This window comes from Anticarsia gemmatalis, chromosome 10 (assembly GCF_050436995.1).
Source record: "Anticarsia gemmatalis isolate Benzon Research Colony breed Stoneville strain chromosome 10, ilAntGemm2 primary, whole genome shotgun sequence".
Taxonomy (NCBI): domain Eukaryota; kingdom Metazoa; phylum Arthropoda; class Insecta; order Lepidoptera; family Erebidae; genus Anticarsia; species Anticarsia gemmatalis.
This window is the reverse complement of record NC_134754.1, coordinates 6,157,610-6,178,502: the sequence shown is the minus strand read 5'-3', so window position 1 is coordinate 6,178,502 and position 20,893 is coordinate 6,157,610. Positions and strand designations below refer to the sequence as shown.

Here is a 20,893-nt window from a genome sequence, read left to right as displayed (position 1 = left end):
AATAGTGTAACAGCGTAATTCAGGTGGTATATTTTATTATAGGGATTCCAATCCTATACCCAATTTTAAATATCTATATTTATGAAGTAGGATTTACCAAACTCGTGAGAATCTGGTATTGGCATGACCCTGGCTTCGGTATTTGCGGAATCTCGTTGACTCGGACGATGTAGTTAGCAACACTAGCTTTAATTGACGTTTGTTTGATCACAGAACCGTGAAACGGAATAACAAAAAAAAAAAAATAATAATTGACGTTTGCCTGACGTTTACGCTGTCAACTCTTGCCTGCTGTCTTTATGTCAAATTTGTCACAACACGATTATAATTCAGTCAATGGACGTTTGTCAAGTTGTTTAGATCTTGCACTAAAAGTACCTATACTTTCCGATAACAGTACAAGAACAAATTTGGTGAATTAAAGTTGTTATAAATGTTTAAAATAATTGTTTAGTAAACATTTCTTACTTCTGCTCGACTAGTGTGATCGTATTAGCTTTTTAGATACCTATTGCATTATTATACTAGCACCATGTGCTTGTGAAACTGATTAAAATACGTCTCGGAGGATTTATATAACTGCAAGATGGATATAGAACCAAAAGAAAATTCAGATTTACTAAGAAAAAGAAATAAAGCTCATACAAATGGTAACTTAAGTCATGAAGAACCAGTGGGACCTCCCGATGGAGGATTTCGAGCAATCGCAGTGGTGGTTGGATCTTTCCTTACCAATGGCCTGTTATTCGGCGTGATCAATTCATACAGTGTTATTTATACCGTCCTCGAAAAAGATCTTATAGCGAATGGAGTTCCTAATGCCGAAAGTCGTGCAGGTAAGTTTTAATTTACGTACATTCTAACATCAATACACACCTAGATAAAGTGTGCTTACTCAGCTGAGGTTTTAATTTCGTCATCTATAATTTCCATTGCAAATTGCTACTGAAGCATGTGAATATTTGATTAGGCAATAGTTCATAATATACCTAGGTATGTATGTAAATTGTTTACATTTGAATAAGCTTACACTACAAGTTTCCTTGACATTCTACATCAATAAAAAAAAACACTGCATGGGTACAGTATATTTCTTTTTAATTTAAGGAAGAAATAATAAAACAACAAGTTAGTTAAAAAATAAATACATAGCTGTAAATATGTTACTTATATCACTCCACTCTATTCCTAGTGGTGCTTGGTACATACTATCCAGGCCAATAATCTATTAAAATGGTCCATTGCACCCTATCTTTGTATAATAATTCAGTCTGATTCTGTCAACATTGTCTGTGAAAATCAGAACACATTATCAATCATACAATATACAAGCCAATATATTCTGTTATCAAATAATTGTGTTTGTGTACTGAGAAGGGTTATCAGGTTACTTTACACAGTACTTACAATCTAACATATTTATATTATTAGTTTACCCTTTGTTCTCATTAATAGCAATTAATTTTGAAATATATCATTTAACTTTAATTAAAATTTCCTGTTGATTGTTAGGTGTAATATTTGTCATTAAATCAGTATGTGATTATGCAATCTGTATCATTAAAATATAACAATTATTAGGTGTTTTTTTAATAATTCATCACTAATTGACTAATATTTTAATTTGATTTAATGTACCTTTCAATTAAAACTAAATAAAAAAAAAATCAAGGATTAAAAAACCTACAAATTGAAAATATCTGTAAACTGGAACTAAAAGTTTACAAACCTTGTTTATAAAATAAAATTCACCTATCTGGACATTTTAGGTGATTACTAGCAGCTATGGCTATTTAATTATTTTTTGCTTATCAAAATAATTAGGTAGGTAGGTAGACACTAGCACTATCAGTTGCACCTTGTACACGCCATCATGATTGAAGAAAATAAGACAGCAAGTTAGTCAGTAAAATTAAATAATAAAATTATCGTATTAGTTTCGTTTTTGGTGACACATTAAAATATGCCTTGTATGCGTCAATCGATCGCAATGCCTAAATGATAAGAATTTAATATCGGTGTGAATTACCTGAGACAATAATAATAATAATGGACTAGTAAGTACGAAACAACGAAACATTTAATAGGACAGAGTGTCATGCGGCGCCAGAGACAACGCACGTGGCGGCAGACGACCGGCGCGCGGCGCCTGCGTCGAAGGCCACTACTTCATTGCGTTCAATTTCATTATTCTTTTGACGCACCGACAAACCAATAACTTTACTGGTTGCCCAAATCAATACCTACTCTATGTGTTATTATCGGTTGGATGACGCAACAAGTATTGTCGATTTTGTCAAGTATCTACGCATTTTTTGTACATTCCAATAGGATTCTTCGAAGTAGGTAGGTATAGTCAGATAGTATGTTATTTGTTTTGGTCTTAACCAAATCTTATTCTTATCTAATATCATTCACGGTGGGCCGCGAATCGCGATCACTATAGATAAAATTGGTTTAAGATTTTTATCGCCTAGTTAGGTACCTATCTTTTTTCATAAATATGGTTAAGCCGAAGCATCAATAATAATTACATATAGAATTCACACGAACCGAAGATGGGTACCTATTTACTAATAAACTAGACTTATTACAATGGTAATTTATTATGCTGAAAAACTCACTCGATAATAATCACACTATAATGTGTGTTATACATTATTTTAATATTTGGGGCAGTCAGTTCAAGTTACATAAGACAATAGTGAAGAAATAAGAAAAAAGTTGGTAGGTACCTAAGAGGCAAGTGCTCCAAATTACAGCCATGAGAGTTCGTTGACATTTGGCAACCATTTAAGGGTAATTAGTATCGATTAATAGGGCGCCTCTATGCTTAATTGTGCCATAGATGGTATAGGTGCACCATTTTTAAGGACAAGCTATAAATAGATACATTTTCCAAAGAGCTTTCTCCATTCTCATAATGATGGCAAAGGTGATTAAGGGGAGCAAAATGTCGAATTGATGAGACCTGATTAAATGTTACTGTGATCATTATAGTAAGACTTGCATTCAATAATCGGACGAAAAACACCCATATGTAGGTACAATATAATCTCGTGATTTGTCCTGCGCCTGGTGAAGTGATGACCCGATTAGATTACGAGACATTGTGTGTCACTTGTCAACTTTAACTGCTTGTTATATTTAGATTTTTCGACTTCCATGTTGATTGATAAACACGTGTGCAGTAACTTTCGGATTTCTCTAGAGAATAGATAATGTTATCTGATACGTGACTCTAAATATAGGATGCTTTTAATGTTGCTTACAAGCTTGAATTTATGGAAATTTATCGTGATTTTTCTGGGATCAGAAAGTCGCACAATTACAATCGTCGTCACTAACTGCATTTATTTCTAATAATCTTTCAGTCCCGGCATGTTATTAATAATTTCTTTAAAACCATCGTAATCATAGCAAGTAGTCGCTTTTAAAACATACAGTTTTTATTTTAATTGTTATAATTATCACTGTAGGGAGATCCATAACACATTGTAATATTGTAATATAGCTACTTATATTAGGTTTTTGTATTGTGCGAAACTCCAACATACTAGTAAAAGTCTGCCTCTGCTGTGACCTATTTTCACGTAGCAAACCGTAAAGATCCATTTCACGGAAATGTGGACGTGTTGTCCATCTAATGTGATGGAATAATTGAAGACATGGCAAATTGTAGCCAATTGCTTAAATGCGTCAAGTCCGATGAGACCGAATAGAATAATTATTCAGTCATTTGTTATGAGTGTCATGCTAGACTCAAATAAAACCGTAGTAGCATGTAAAGAGCGACTGGTGTAAATGGATCATTAGCCGAATCGTTTTTATAAGATATGTTAAACTTTCGTAACGTATGTAGATATAAATACAGTATTGCTAATTTGTGAGTAATTATGATCCTGATCAGAATATATTTTACTTTTAAAGCTACTAGTGATTGTCGACATATAAAAATGGAAATTTTGCATCGGTATGCGTTAGGTACCTTATTAAATAAGAGGAAAATTATTGATTGATAACACGCAACGCACTTCGAGTAAATGTGGATAGGTAATGGAAAACAGAAAAACTCCTAATTAATCAGTGGTATTTGTTTCTTTTTCAGCTCTGGTGGGCGGACTCACAATGGGAACTACATTCTTCATCTCGCCAGTATCCGGCATAGTGAGTGGTATACTCGGGCTTCGAACGACGGCTATGTTAGGTGGCATCATCGCTACTACTGGCATGCTTTTGTCCTCTTTCGTTTCCAATAATGTAGATGCCCTTTATTTCACCTACGGTATTATGTATGGATTAGGTGCATCGTTCGCATATATTCCTTCTCTTGCCATTTTGGGTCACTATTTTAAAAAGCATTTAGGTATAGTAAACGGTATTGTTACAATCGGTAGCTCTGTATTTACCGTAATAATGCCGCCACTAATGCAATATATGATCGAAAATTATGGGTTAGACTGGTTATTTAGACTGTTAGCAGTTATCACTTTTGGCTTAGCATTATGTGGTATGCTATTTAAACCCATTCCTTCAATGCTAGTCAAGCCGCCTAGGGAAAAGGGGTCTAAGGCTTTGTTCCTCTCTATAGTAGATGTGCAGATTTGGAAAAAAAGGAAGTATCTGATATGGGCCTTGTCTATGCCAGTGGCATTATTTGGATATTTTGTTCCTTACGTCCATATCAAGAAATTCATCGAAATTCATTTTACTGATGTTAATCAGAACTTGCCTCTGCAGTGTATAGCTATAACATCTGGCATGGGTCGTTTGATCTTTGGTTGGTTAGCAGATAAACCGGGCATTGATAGAATTTTGTTGCAACAGATATCTTTCTACGTCATAGGCATCTTAACAATAATTCTGCCTTTCGTGCGCAATTTCGGATTATTGATCGCTATATCTTTAGGCATGGGGTTATTCGATGGTGCATTTATTTCATTGATAGGACCTATTGCATTTGAACTGTGCGGTGGAGCTCATGCGGCTCAAGCGATCGGCTGTATGCTGGGTGTGGCGGCTACGCCACTGTCGATAGGGCCACCCATAGCGGGTCTCTTATATGGTCTTAACAATAATTCTTACACAGTGCCTTTTATTCTGGCTGGCATATCGCCTTTAGTCGGAGCAACACTAATGTTTGCTGTACGCTTCTATCGACCAACATCAAATCGAGGTGCCGCTCATACAAATGGTGTTGCTGGTTCTCCAACTGGAGTGCGTGTAGGTCAGTATATTACCTATTACTACTATATACTTTACGCACAACATAAAAATATATTGCAGATTTGCTCGCAATGACAATAGGTTCAATTATATTATGAGTGATAAAACTATTTTGCTGGACTATTGACGTAATTGGTTAATTTCCCAGTTATTATCTTGCTACAAACAACAACGAAATAAAATAACGTTATTACAACAAGATAATCAATAATTGTACGCCATTTGTATACTTGTAACTAAAAATGCTTATTATTGTAATATTGTTTTCTTACAGAAAGATCACCGGACTCGTTACTTAATAAAGAAGCTAATCACCAAACAACGTTATAACGGAATTTTAATTTGATACTCAAACCAGTAGACTGCTCAGTCGTCTCGAAAATAATTTAAGTGCATTAGCGGACAGTAATCGACTTGTGAAACTGAAAATTATATTGGTTTTGAATTACGGTAAGTGAAAATATTTATTGACTTAGGTAGTCTCCTACAGTTCGTGGTATCGTGCTCTGGATATTTTATCCAAAAAGTTAAGACTTATATTTTAGTACTGGAAATGAAATTGTGTAGTCAAAAGTCTTATAAAGTATTAGATCCAACAGGTCACTTGGTAGAAAATCGTAATAGTATTTTACGTATGTGGTCAATTAAAGCTAGTTAATTTTTAAAAGATATCCATATGTTTAGTCGAAGTTGTTATTCTTCCAGTTCTAAAACGAATATCATGTTATTATGGTTATACGATTGTCATAGTGCTGACTTGTGATATAGAGTAATCTATACTTACTGAAATATCGCACAATAATCGTGTATAGACTGACATATTATGCTTTTAGCATAATTATTAAAATGGGAAATAATAATATAGTTGTAATTATTGTTTTACTATATTATACTGTATGTTTAAAGTTCCAAGTATGAAGCACTTTAAGAAAGGGATTTGCGGTATTGAAAAGCAATTTAGGTATAATAATCTTACATTATGTTATTTTTTTTATGTCACGACGTGAGAAGTAATGCAATCCTTCAACCACACTAGGTTCCAGAATTGTTTTTATTATTTTTGGGTATAGGAGATACCCATCGAAGTTTTTCATATTACCTAGCATAGTTTCGTTTTGTGAGTGCTTCATACTCTGATGTTTGTAAAGTTACCAAATAATGTGCATTTTATAGTGTTTTGATTATGACTACTTTCTGTGCCTACGGAGTTACTAGAGATGCGCTGAATATGTATTCAATTGCATACGGATATTCGCTCAAATTAATCGTTCGCCACTGGAGTATGTCCTACCTACAGGTAGAATTACATTTTATTGTGTATATAAGTTAGTTAGTTAATTAACTTATATACACAATAAAGTAACTATTTTACATTTATTATTGTGTAGATACAGTTCTCGAAGTAAAGCCGTGTTACCATTGCATTCAATGAGCAATATTTCGGCCGACTACGCATTTCTAGTAGCTTCGTTCTTCGTTAACAGTTACCCATTAAGTACGTAGTTATATGTAGTTAAAAGTTCCTAGTTTAATGTTAAATCTATGTTTATAATGGTTTATTTTTCTAACGACGTAGGCGTAGTTTTAAGAGGCTTTAGGATTTATAATAGCGATTTTAAACGCATCGATTTTATATTTTTCTCGCCACAGTTAAATACATTTTACTTGTGTTTAGACAATAAACATATCCATATGAAATTAATGTCGAAATAATTACATATTTATTATTATATACCGTGACATACTTAATCAAAAAACATTATTAGATATGTATTTGGAATCTCCTAATATTAAGTACTTATTTAACGATTTTTAACTTCCTTAGATAATTTTAAAGTTACAGATAAATACCAATATTTTCGTAATAACTATGGGATCAGGTTCGGTGGAAAAAGTAGCAGAATATTTTTATGCGAATCCAATGATTGTCGCATTACCTAAGTACCTACACATAGTTTAACCATACGTTTCCCAATTTCATTTTGACATCAATAACTAATTTTATTACTCAAATTATTATAATTATGGGCATTGACTTCGTTTCATCTACCTTTAAAAATAACATTACGTTTAATAAATCCGATGTATACACCTCATCAACAAGAGGTAAATATAAAGTAACTAGCCAATTAAACCATAAACTACAAATGGAATACCATACCGGTGTTCGGCGTACCGGAAAACCGCAAACTGTAACGCAGTTATCAGCATAATAATTTTGTTTCACTGCACTACTAGGATAGCGGTCGGCTCAAGTTTCATTGACATGATTCGATTTATATATCGGAATGAAAAATACTGTGATATAAAATCATAATCCTCGTAAATGTAGATAAATAAAAAATGCCTGGTCTATAAAACCATTCATGTTTAAATAAAATAAAATAAATAAATATTGTTTAGGTTTTAAATCTAAACTAGAATAGGTATATCTTAATAATAATCAGAGTTCATATTCATTATTACGTAGGTAGGAACATGTTTAAAACTATATATAGTCTATAGATGTTCAATTACGTACCTTTCAAATTGTAGATTTTAATTTGCAATCGGTAGGTACATTTTGTTCATGTAAATTCGTAAAAAGTAATAGGTACATGACATAATAATGTATTGTTACATTCAGATATATTTTCAAGCATAAATGTTAATGGATTATTCAAGTTTAAATGTCCACTAATTTAGTAAAATTAAAGTAAATTATTTATGTATGTTACAATTGTTATATAGCTCATAATGATTGATGATTCGTATTATTATTTATTCGAAAAGTATAAACCTAATATATACAATTTAAGCGAGCACGTGCAATATAAATGACCTAATATTAAACTGTGAAAAAACATATGTATTACTTCGCGTAAATGGAATTTAATCTAAAATGAAATTAATCATACATATTTATTTACGCGTATATTCACGACTTCGTCGAAACATTCAGGTGTTATTGAAACAGGGATAAAATATTTCCCCGATACCTAAATATGTTAGAAGTCTTTTTATAATGGCATTATAATAAGTTAATATTTTAAATCGTCGAGTTAGTAAAAATGAATGTGATTGTGATTGTTAATGAGTGAGAGAAGTAATTGGTAAATGTGCCTTAGCAGTTCTTCAAATTATTTCCAAATTTACGCATCTAGAAGTTTTTAATGGGTAAAAATGTTTGTTTTGTTTTAAATTGGAAATCTTAGTCCGGTTGCGTAATTTGTAAGCGAGCTTTTAATTTTAAAACTCTTATGTCAACTTAATATTATTTTACCATACCTGCTCTTTCGAACTTAAACTAACAATATTTTGTAGCGAAAAAGGTCGTATGAGTTAAATGTCGCTAAATTCAACTAGATTGTAAGTGGACAAATTAAATATATCTCAATTAAGTACTGAAAAAAATTCAAAATGTTGAAGGTTTTCGGGCTTTGGTACGTGTCATAAGCATATCTATTGAATAAGTGAGACAAAGAAACTACTAAAAGTTGCCATTGTTCGATATATCTCAGAGCTTATTAAAGTCAAGAAAAAACCCCCTTTATCTCATACGACCTTAAATTATTTTTCTATACAATAAAGTAAGACTATATTTTTCATATATAACATCGGTTTCATATAAATATTCTTGTAAATCACTGTGTCAATTGGTACCTAGTACCTACCATACTGTTAACTGGTATATTTTTGTATTTTTAATTAGTGTTAAGGGGTACATATTCCTATACATTTGTTTAACATAGGGAACTATATTAATTTATTATTAAATTGTGTGACAGTTATGACCTAACATTTAATATTATTATGTCAAAGCAAATACTGCAATGTGTACTAAATCAGTAGCGTGATTCTCTACAACTAGAGACAAATTACATGAAAATGTGATGAGCGCCTCTATCGGGCTCCGTAAGAACTATTTTGGCAGTACATTTTAAATGTCAAACTCTCGATACTCGACAGTACCGACTGTAGAGAATTGCGCTACAAGACACCTCAAGACCTTTGATTTGGCAACTAATTTGTGTTCTTCCTTGCTTTAATTATTATTTATACTGATTGTTTAACTCGATGTCATTTTATGCATTTTTATTGACATATAATGATCGCCTTTTTGTTCCTTGCCAGGACATAACTATATTTGTTTTAATTAATTAAAATATTCTGTCTATGTATTTAATGTTATTGTTGATGAGGACTTTATCTCAACGATTTCAAAAAATGTTATAATTGTTAAAATAATGACACACATGTTATATTAAGTAAAATTTTATTTTATAGTAAGAAATAAAGATTACGCACATATATATTGAAACAGTTGTATTATTATATCCAGACAACGTCTATTCAACATAGAATTATTGTGTCGTAGAGGCCTTTACCTACCTGTCTGCATTATGCGTGTAGTTGCAAAACACCTACTAAACAATGTGTGTTGGCAAATGAGTGATGAATATCTCTATGTTCTATTAATTTATCATTATTATAATGATGCAGCGGCCCGCCTGGCTTCAAAAATGAGTGTATCAAAATCCGATGGATGAAAATTTAAAAAGCAACTTTGATATATGTCATGAAGTGATCGACGTTATTAACAGCATTTAAAACCATTTAAATCGGAAAGATCATTCGTTGTATATTTTATATTTAATCGACTGCAACATAATATAGGTAAATCAGCTCATTGAATTTCGTGTGGTTTGCGAAACGTGCACATCCTACATGCATTGTAAATAGAATTGCAATAGTAACTTAACATAAATGCAGGCACACGCTTCCATAAAAAGTAAGACCTATTTCAGGACGCAATACGTATGTTCTATTACTACACGCCGTCACAGCTGTCGATGTATTCGTCCTTGCAGAGTAATAGAGTAGCCGTGAAATTGCAAATTGTTCAACTGGCAGTTTTCTCAATGGCTTGTATTTAACTCATTGTCAGTTCATTTCCGTTTTAGCCAAACAACGTAATGTTTCGATTTTGGGCCAGATAAACGATACCTTGACATATCAACCTTACCATGTGTTTAGTCATTCGTACTCGAAGTATATTAACTTTAATTTGTGAGTAATGTGAGTAAAGTTAAAGCGCCCTCTTCAATAATTTCAATTGAAAACAGAACAGCTCGAATGGTGTCTGGATGTTCTGTATGTGAAAATAATCTTTTGGGGTTTAAAACAGGGAATATGCAATAAAATAGTAAATGTACTTAAATTATTTTTATTGCCTCTTTTCACTATCCTTCGATCCATTACAACTAATACCAACAAATTAAAACAGCTTTACATTTTCCAAATCTGTCAAGTAGATAGCCTACATTTGTCATTTAATCGAATTCCTTGCATACTTTCATGCACTTGCACATTCACGTATCGGAAACATTACTGATAAGCTCAATACTTAAAATTTTCGTAATTAAGATGTATTTGTAGCAATTTTCATGCCTAGTTTTTTCCTAATGCAATTGATCAGAACATGCCAGATTCGTATGCAGCCTATGCGTCGGGCAGGCAGTCTTTCATCGGAGTGGTTGTATGACACACTGCGTTGAGTGCTCCCGAAAGAATAGACCCTCATCTCTACTTCTTCACGAGATGGAGAGTTCGTTTTTTGTGTCACCCACCGCACAGGCTTCGATAATCTGTCCAGACAAAAGTCACAATTTTATCACTTAATTTACCATTTATCAGTTCGAAACTCGATGATTTTTATTAATTCGATTAGTTCATTGACCTTAAGTACTTACTCGGAGAAGTAGTCCATATCTTTTACAATATCCGGTAGTTCCCTTTCATCAACATTTGGAATGATAAAGCACAATCCAGCCAAGACTGCCGTAACCGCTAGTTCCACAGCCATGAGTGTTATTTCACTCGTAGGACAAAAAAGGAAAAGTAGGTAGCTGATAATAGAGCCGAGTTGACCCGTTGCATGACAGCACCCGAAAAAAGTAGCACGTATGTTGATGGCAAAAAGTCTTGGTGTTATGTTGAGAATTAGAGCGTGTGCCACTAGACCTGATGCCAACGCCACAGAAGCGAAGAAGCTATGTATAGTTCCCTGAAAGTTAAAAATAATATGTCAATATAGTATATAGTAGTTACAATTACGAAACGTTATCTTTTTTAAATGCTATCCATAACTCTGTTACGGTGAGTACCTTCTTGTATATTTTTTTTAATGCGTTTTCTCTGTGTAGCCAAAACAAAAACACTAACATTTTGTAGGTACTTCTTGATCTATTGAAAATTAATTTCTAAGGTTAACAATACGTATCGATATTAATAAATAAACTCACTTTACGGAAAAGCTTTATGCCAGCGCTAAAGGTGCCTGTTAATAAAATGTGCGCTAACAGCAAATATCGTAGCGTCAATTTCAGAGATGAAACTATTGTCAGGCACGTGAACATGACGATAAAACAAAACACTTTAATTAATAAATACTGTGAGTTTTCTTCACTGTACATTCTTACGTATAGTGAGCTCCATAAAAAATAATATAGAGCCCAAAATATTGTTGCTACAAAAAATAACATTCTAATATTATAGGTCGACATGACTCCGATACAAGTCGTTGTTTCGTCGAGCGAATTATACGCCTGAAACAAAATTATTAATGTACTGACACACATTTTGCTAAGAACATCCTTAACATAAGATAATATTACAATTTCTAACTGCATGGGAACTTGTTAATTATGATAATAGTTAATTATGTACAGTACCAGTGCGTACCTATTATTAAAAAAGAGAGAACAGGCTTTGCATATGCTGTAAGAAAATAAAGAAAAGCCTGTTGGCTATATGTAATTTTAATATTAATTATGTATAAGAAAACATACTCTACAGTTAATAGGTCTTATCTTGAAAGTACTACAGAGGGTGATGCCGTTGGTTTTGGCGGCTCTTAGTAAGATTTTTTCAGCCACGGCTATTTTCCTGTTGAATAGCAGCCATTGTGGGGACTCTGGACTCCATCTAGAACAAATATTTATAAAAAAGCTAAATTGAAATCACTGCATCTGTTCGAGAGTTATGATGCAACAGACAGATAGACAAGTCAAACTTATAACTTCCCATTTTTGCGTCGGGGGTTAATAAAATATAAAAATAAATAAAAATATTGAGTAAAATTCTCGAAGTGTTTATCGTTAACAAAAGACGCACTTCTTTTACACTCCCCTTTTAGAAATATGTGCCTTGACTTAAATAAAAACTTAGGTATAGGATCTTGTTGTTATGTTCTACTGATGCGTAACTAACATAATTTGACAAGGTTAACGGCTACAGAGGTGAGGGCAAATCAGATCTAGGCGAGCTACATACACTTACAAAGCTGATGATATTAATTAACTTAATATAAACCGGTTAGTACATGTCCTTTACTTGGAAAATTTCTATAATGCGCATAATATATATTTACCGTAAAGATATAAAACAGAAACAGCAGTATATACAGGCAATAAAACTGTATGTCTCAGGGTTTGGTGCACTATTAGCCAGTGGGACCATGCAGATCATTCTGAGTAGCCGCGGGGACATTACAAGGACGCAAAGCCAAGACCGCCATTTATTACTTGCTATTTCACAGACTGAAAAAGGTCAAGGGAATGGTGTGTTAGATTCGCTTTTCTCTGCCGTTAAAGGTCACCGTATTAACTTATAATTAAGCGCTCATTAAGGTAAAATCGTAGCTGTAGTACTTCACGTATTATTATATAGTATAAGTAGTGAATGGTGACATAAAATGAATATTATTACAGTCACCTATACTTATCCTTGTTCACATAGAGTATTTGTTTATTAGTACCATAATATATGTAAAGTAGGACGAACTAAATAGTGTTCGTGCGAGTTGCACGACTTTGTGTGAACGTATTTGATAAGGAGTTATTACAATATAAGTGAATGATCGCCTCCGGTCATAATCGACAGCAACGCTAAGTAATTACTAAATCAACGTTCTATAGACGCAATCACTTTGTTGAAACCTGTTTTATAGTCTGATAGAAGTGTTCAATCTTACCAAGTATGATTCCCATATAGAAATTGGCGCTGCCAAATAATGATTTCAAAAATGCAATTAATCGGAACCAGCCTTCTGAATCACAGAATGTGATAACTAGACCAAACACAAGTTCTGCAAACACATCTAGAATAATAGCGGTTCGTCTTCCAAAGCTAAAATCAGACATTAAGTAAGAACATGAAGATAATGGTTTTACGTTGTAAGATAATGTTTATACTGCGTATAGTGAAGTGACGACCTTTGAAAGGGTCATGTACCTGCAGATATGATAACTGGTGCTTTTGTTATAAGAATCGGTCATACCTACAGTATGGAAGATGTTACAATAGTGCATATGTATACTACTTGCAAGAAAACTAGAGACAAAATTATCACATGTATTATGTACCTAATTAGACATTATTATCTAAACATTTTTTGATCGGAGTTACAAGTAGGTACAAATAAACACAACTTAGATCTTAGAACCATATTGTTTTTGTAAACTGTTACCACGCACTCCTACACGGAAACATTAACGGAATTATAAATACTGTAGCAACTTCATTACAGTAATCATATACGTACATCCTAAAGGCGGAAAATTACTAATCACGAAACCCTGAACTTGTTTATTACCATATTTTGAATGAAGTTCCTTAATCGTAACCCTTCAACATATATAAATACATAATTATCAATATTCTGTGTTACTCTGTCTACTCTTTTATTTCGGTACTCTATCTGCTTTTAATAAGAGTCTTTAACACTTTGTTGTATATTATTATAACAACTCAAATTGCTTTAACAAAATACATTAGAAAGTTATTATGCGAACATAAGCAGACAACATATTACAGTTCAGCGAAGTTCAGTTAATAATGTAGGTAATTCATAGATAAGACAGGTTGCTTAGTATAATAATATTGTTTGAACCTGGCATAAAATATATATAATTTTCATAAGTATTAGAATATAAAATAATTACTTTTTGAAAAGTTAGACAAATAAGTTCCCTGGCGTCAACTCAACGAAGTTGCAAGCAAAATGTAGAGTCAATAAATGAAATTATACAATGTGTTGTAAAGTTTTGTATTAAGATATCTACAGTCTATTTACGTGTGGTGTGGGCATTGGCTTTTTAAAACGACACACTACTATTAATTTATTATACTAATAAAATGAATATGTTTACCTGTCCGATACTAAGCCAAAAATGATACAACCGAAGACCAAACCAAATCTACTAATGATAGCCGTTGATAATAACTTCAGTTTGTCATCGCAAAATACAAGCCACTGCAACAAAATTAAGCCTTGAATTATTCGATTAAAATTAGTACATTTCAAAATTATATCGCTAAATATTCATATCGCTGTAGGTATAATATAATAGAACTTTAACTCGTCAATTTATTTTCTGTTTAAGTGAGTAATACCGAATAGTCTCATTAATAATGTATATTATTGTAATGAATGCATTGGCACGCATTTCGACGCTACAACAAAACAGATATAGGGCTTAGAAACATGTAGAATCACAATATACTTGGCATTATTTTGTAGTCAACACACAAACTCGTGCAGAGAAAACTCTACAACAAGTTTACTCAGAATTCATATACATAGCAGACCGCATAGCTTTCTTTTACGTACTTGTTTGTATTAAAATAAAAATCCACTCAATTATTTAATAGTTTATCCAATTATAATAAACTAGCTGACCCGCGCAACTTCGCTTGCGTCACCTAAGAGAATGTATCAAAATTTTCCCCGTTTTTGTAACATTTTTCGTTACTACTCCGCTCCTAATGACCGTAGCGTGATGTTATATAGCCTATAGCCTTCCTCGATAAATGGGCTATCTAAAACCGAAAGAATTTTTTAAATCGGACCAGTAGTTCCTGAGATTAGCGCGTTCAAACAAACAAACAAACAAACAAACAAACTCTTCAGCTTTATAATATTAGTATAGATTAGGTTCATTCAATTCAATTATAATTAAAACTTTTCCTTAAATCACAATCATCGTCAAATATTTTAATCGGAGATCCAGGAGCAGCGCCTCTAGCGTACACATTTAGTACTACATTTTCAGGAAATACATTTTGTAAGAATTTTAAGTTAAGTCGACAAGATAACATCGAAGGATAAATTTGCTGTTGTAGATTTGTTACTTTGTGAGTATAATAATAATATTTATAATGTGCGCTATAATTATAATACTCAAGTCATTTTCAATTTACGGAAATGGATTTTCATGGAACTGTTTTTTTACTTTATTTCAATTCTTGATATTGGTACCATATACTTGTATGAAGAGCCTTCTCTTCGTATATAATATTTATTAGGTATTATCTCTAAATAAAACAATAAAATAGAAAAATTACCGTCTTTTTCAGCCATATAAGCCACAACAACTTGAAGTGCCAATTCGTGCATTCGGTTTTAGTTTCATTTTTCAATGTTACGAAACACAGACTCGAGTTCTCTGTCTCACTGGGTGAAGTACAAAATACTTCCGATGAATGCAGTAGGAACATATCTTCGTAGTGATTGAACAATGTGGGCACCATGAGTGTGGCTGAAATAAACGTGACTAGCCATTGCCAGGAGCCGATCCTACCCACAACATCTGACGTCACATCTTCATATATAGTGCCAATGCTAAAACAAATAATTATAAAATAAAACTGCTTCACTTTACATAATAATTAACTTTATACACATAATTTACATACATAGACATAATTTGTATTTGTCAAACATTACGGCCATATAGATTTTTGAAGTAAGTTTTTTTACTATGACGGTATATTCCTTTCCTTCCAATAGCATGATGCTATAACCTATTATTGTTAAGGTTTTCGATAAGCATTTAAAGGTAAACTTATAAGGATAATCGTACTTAGGTATTCGCCTGCGATTCAACGTGATTATGGCAAAGTTATTCTCGTAATAAACATCATATGGCGCTTGGTATAAACACATAATGGTCGTAGTACGTGAGATTGTATGATAAAGCATAAATCAATAAATGGTTTAAAACATTCCTATTATAAAACGAGTTATTATTTTTTTTTGAATTCGTAGCACGGCTACGGATGCTCATAAAATACTCGGAATAAGGAAACTTATGTGTTATTGGCGTAACCATTTTATTTGTCGGGGCCTTATCATACGTTTTCACGTAGTTACCTGTGTGATAATGTTATTTAACTATTATGTTAATTTTACTCTAACAATACGTAGCTATAATTTCAACTGTGTAGACTTCTATTTAGCCAAAATGATAAGACTCGTAAATTTTGTATAGAAAGTGCTATCCATGAGTCGTTTGCTAGAGTTTATAAAATATTTACTGTGTAAGTACGTAATGCATTATTACATTGTTTATATTTAACGACAGATAATTTTATTGACGTCTTTATTTGACCATGAACACCACAAATGGTTGAGTCGGTTCTATTGGAGATAGTTCGGTCACTGAAAGTTTGTTTGCTTTTTCCACAAATGTACATTAGCTAATGTAAAAACAGATACATTTTCTTAATTATTCAACAAAACTAATGTCCGTATCTTTATTATGTCTGAGTATAATCCGAAGAATATGTAGTGTGACTAAAATGATTATATGAATACTTACTGTATTGTTTTGTAAGAATTGAGTTAATATTTTCGTGTGTTACTTGTATGTGGAACTAAATTGTTATTGAAACAAAGGAAATATCGATTACAAAATCAAATACAATTAATTTCATAGATATCGGACACTAAGGTCGGTGAGTTATTTGACGTACAAAAATATACTTGTACGTTTGCGCAGATGTTGATAATTGTACGACTCCTTGACAGAAAAATAACAACGTTCTCGGGAAATATGTACTGAAAATCCTTGGTATTACAGTACTTGCTTGAATACACACAAATTTTGAGGTTATGTTCACACACGTTATGCGATATAGTGATAGTAATGATAACGTTAGGAACTCTGTACTCTTCGTGTACGTCAATATTATAAAAAAACCGCACGGTAACTGCCTATATTTACATTACATATTTTATGTCATGATAGTAACGTGGATAATGACCGCAAATGTAGCCGGTATTATGATCCTGTTGTGGTTATTATCAATGTGTGTTCCATTTGTCTACTAGATCCACCATAAACATATGTAAACGACTACTGACGGTGCCGAGCACTGCGCTCTAAATAATCCTACCAATTATATTCGTATTTACCAAAATGTAGAGAATAAATCATATTTTCTTTGCATATTGTCTAAATTGTGTCCAAGACGAACCTTAGCTGAAATATAGTTACTACAAATCCAAGCAAATATCAATGTTTCTATAATCAATAGTTTTCTGAGAATACAAGCGTTTAATAAAGCTTGACTTTGCGATAATTCTCAGAAATAAAACCTATGAATTTCCTTTTAGTTTTTAATAACCTAACATTTGCAATTGTAGTAGCAATTTATATCGATGTTTTGAAGTGGGGAATATTATTGTGCTTTATTAACGAAGTATTGTTAAGAAAATCGAAATAATTTTCTTTTTAATTCCAATGCTTTCCTTGTAACGCATGAAAAAATCACGTCCAGAAGAACTTTTCCATAAATTTTTAACTATGCTATCCTTAAATAAAAGTGCCAACTGCGTGTGTTCATGACTGTTTTTGTGTCATGAACAAATATTAAAGAAAACTATCGTAACTTTCTTTTCTCGAGGAAAATTTAAGTCTTTAAGCGCTCAATATTATCTTATATAATTCAAGGTTGCAGTGGTTAAATATTAAACTGCGGTACACTTTTTACATTTTCATCATGCATTAGAATGCTCTATCGTTTTTGCAATGTTGTCACCGGATTTACAATCTATGCGTGAATTCTGTTATCACTTATCTTTAACACTCCAGCTAAAAAAGTGTGATAAATAATATAAAAATATTTTAGCTTTTTATTGGGTAGGTGTTATATATTTAATTAAACTAGTGATAACTAAATCTAACAACAGTGCTAATGTGCTTGTTGGTTACATGATTTGTGGATAGTGTTACTTTAGTGACTTTCGCACAGTGCTGCAGTGGTACGTGCTCGTCGGAGTCAGATAGAGCGGCTGGTGTGACGGGTTGCTGCGGTGGCGACGATCACCGAACTGACAGGTATGGCCAATACAGATAAGAGGTTAGGTTTTTTTTCGCGCGATTGCGGTAACCGACCCGCGGTCGGCGCCACGACACGCCGATTGCCATCCATTCGCTCGTCCGCCGGCACGCACGCCTGGCGTTCGCCTGCACTACTCACGCCGCCGCGCGTTCGACATAACTCTACCATCAATGGTGTTTGTGAATATCGTTACAGAACTTACAACTTTCAACCCCGCCGCCGCAAGACACCTCCACAGCCATGGACAAGGATCATGCTTTAGAGGAAATGATGGGGAAGCTCGGTAAGTGGTTGTCAGCGTACAGTATTTAAAACATATGGATACTTACACCAAACCCTTTAAAATTTCGTAAAAGTACATTCTTTTTATTTGTTTCGTACGAGCGAGCAGTGCAAGTAACGTTTATTGGCCTCGTTTTCGTTGCAACTGGTCAATCTTGTATTGACTGAGAAATGTGATCAGTGTTGTAACTTGTAAGCGTAAACCTTCATGTGACTGAGACGTAAAGTTTAATCGGCGCCGCGCTTTCCTTTCTAATTGATCACATCCTCAATGTCAGGCTTATCTGTGGACAGAAATAGTATCGCGAAATGCCTTAGGTAAACTTGTCAGGCACTTGCTCCTTATGTTTACCTATGGGGAGGAACGTAGTGAATCAAGCGTTCTTCGTTACTCCAAAATCTCGGGTAGTAAGACAGTTTGTTTATGGGGGAGTGTTTGTTTGTGTAACACAATTTCATTATGACATGCTTTCATGTAGAGGAATGAAATGATGTAACCTTTTGTAGTATCAATGAAGACTAGGATTCATTTACCATATGTATGTATGATATTATGAATTACTGTGAACTTATAATATTTAGTTCTTCATATACTTACCCAGGTAAGTGTAGTTTTATGTGCACATTATTATTTGTAGTCTAGAAGTACAAGAAACTTTTCCGATATTCGAAAATGTCTTTTGGCACAGTAAACATTACGCGCATAAGTACAGACATGCAGCTTATTGCCAAAAACACAAATAAAACTTTAAATATTTCGTTGGTATTTTTGGAAAACACCTGATGTCAGAAAAAAAAGTTTTTTACTGCCGAGAGAAAAAAGAAAATAGGTACTTCGTAAATGTTGGAAAATATTATAAATGAAGGCAAGCGTTTAAAGAGAATAATTTATCAATAGGTAAAAGAGAATTAAATAAATATTATGACACTGTTTTAACTGTGTGGTCACAAAAACCAAGTTAAATTTCTAAAAGCAGCTGCATTTAAAAGGTATTTTTAATTATCTTGTTTGAATAATTTCAATTCGTCATAGAGAGTGGAATTTTAAAGTGCAGAAAGTAGCAATATTCGAATGAAAGTTTTCTTAGTAAGATCAACTGAGAGTCACTGTCGTCAGTCTTTACTTAACTTTTTAGTCGTGAATTTATCTCTATTAGATTCGAGTTCGGTTATACTGAAAAATTTATTCTAGCTAACATTTTGCTTACATAGATTTATCGTTGTTATTTGTTATCAATTATTTAGGTCATAATCAAACAGAAGCTGCGTAATTGTTGCCGTCCTGTACCAGATTTAGGACAAAAATGTGACGAATAAAAAAATATGTCAACGATATCTCGTTGGTACATAAACATAATCGCTTGTTTTTGATAATATAAGAAGTAATGTATTTCATATCTAAAACTACTATTATTACATAAGTGTAAACACAATACTTAAATCCTTATCAAAGAAATTTGACATTGTCTGATACTTATCATAAGGTCTTAACAACATGGAAGTTACTTCAGTTTTATTACTGTATATCACGTTTCCGTAGTCAAGCAGTATTCAACAAATAGGTGTGTTTTAATGTATAAAGATTAGGCATTAATACAATGCTACTAGGTTTGTATGTTAATTTAGAAAATACATGGCGTCGCGTGACACAAGTGACCCTGTACTATACCGGGTACGAGTACTGCATTGTAACTGCAGAACGTTTTATTCACAGATAACCTAAAAAACACCTTTAGCTCGATTAGTGATAGCTCTATCGCTTGTTAATTAATCATTGTTCAGATATAATACTCCTATATTAGATATGCTGATAACCTATATAAATATAATCGTGCTATTTTAAATTGTTTATGACCTCTACATTAGTCTGCATAGTTTCTGTCGCACAAATCTGTATCGACCCATATACAAGCATTATAAAATGTTAAGCTCTGATATGAGACGCGTTGTAAGCATGAGTACGATTATTTAATATTTTATTCAAGCTTAGCGACGGTACTTAACTCTAAGTAGAGTCTATAATCAATTCATGGTATCATTTATGGATTTCTATGGTACCCGCCGTAGTTTTCTATTGCAGATATAATTAATTTCAAGGCAAGGTTTTCATTTCTTTACTTAGTTTTCTGTTTAAGTTGTTACCAAAAGATTAATGGCCTAGAAGGTGACTGGTTTAACGATTTATATAATCGACCTAGTTGATTATCTTGTTGAAGTA

At 32.9% G+C, this 20,893-nt stretch overlaps 3 protein-coding genes across 4 annotated transcripts in view; 2 read left to right on the top strand and 1 right to left on the bottom strand.

The window, feature by feature from the left end:
• The first annotated feature begins 328 nt into the window (after nucleotides 1-328).
• On the top strand, nucleotides 329-9,549 carry kar (monocarboxylate transporter 10-like protein kar). The gene is made up of 3 exons (XM_076118878.1): nucleotides 329-836; nucleotides 4,109-5,227; nucleotides 5,501-9,549. The coding sequence occupies exons 1-3, from the start codon at nucleotides 587-589 to the stop codon at nucleotides 5,554-5,556; spliced, it is 1,425 nt and encodes a 474-aa protein (XP_075974993.1). The 5' UTR covers nucleotides 329-586; the 3' UTR covers nucleotides 5,557-9,549.
• A 1,078-nt stretch (nucleotides 9,550-10,627) lies between these two features.
• LOC142976286 (solute carrier family 22 member 7-like) lies at nucleotides 10,628-18,403 on the bottom strand. Its single transcript, XM_076119574.1, has 9 exons — nucleotides 18,285-18,403; nucleotides 15,613-15,889; nucleotides 14,418-14,521; nucleotides 13,241-13,395; nucleotides 12,638-12,806; nucleotides 12,057-12,192; nucleotides 11,511-11,813; nucleotides 10,959-11,272; nucleotides 10,628-10,853 (listed from the first exon to the last, which is right to left on the bottom strand). Exons 2-9 carry the CDS (start codon nucleotides 15,796-15,798, stop codon nucleotides 10,628-10,630), a joined length of 1,593 nt encoding a protein of 530 aa, XP_075975689.1. The 5' UTR covers nucleotides 15,799-15,889; nucleotides 18,285-18,403.
• Nucleotides 18,311-20,893, top strand: part of LOC142975804 (organic cation transporter protein) — an 18,333-nt gene continuing 15,750 nt past the window's right edge. The window contains exon 1 of one of the 2 annotated variants that reach the window (XM_076118877.1): nucleotides 18,311-18,676. In XM_076118877.1, the coding sequence (XP_075974992.1) occupies nucleotides 18,634-18,676 (43 nt within the window). In that variant the 5' untranslated portion in view covers nucleotides 18,311-18,633. The remainder of the gene's footprint in view (nucleotides 18,677-20,893) is intronic. The other variant, XM_076118876.1, reaches the window with a different exon arrangement.

Excerpts from the sequence above, each read along its gene's own strand:
- kar (XM_076118878.1), top strand. The coding sequence starts at position 587 with ATGGATATAGAACCAAAAGAAAATTCAGATTTACTAAGAAAAAGAAAT. Across the intron at positions 837-4,108 it reads TAATGCCGAAAGTCGTGCAG|CTCTGGTGGGCGGACTCACA; the intron begins GTAAGTTTTAAT and ends TTTCTTTTTCAG. Across the intron at positions 5,228-5,500 it reads TCCAACTGGAGTGCGTGTAG|AAAGATCACCGGACTCGTTA; the intron begins GTCAGTATATTA and ends GTTTTCTTACAG.
- LOC142976286 (XM_076119574.1), bottom strand. The coding sequence starts at position 15,798 with ATGGTGCCCACATTGTTCAATCACTACGAAGATATGTTCCTACTGCAT. Across the intron at positions 13,396-14,417 it reads TTTGGCTTAGTATCGGACAG|CTTTGGAAGACGAACCGCTA; the intron begins GTAAACATATTC and ends GTCTGATTTTAG. Across the intron at positions 12,193-12,637 it reads TTCTGTTTTATATCTTTACG|ATGGAGTCCAGAGTCCCCAC; the intron begins GTAAATATATAT and ends TATTTGTTCTAG.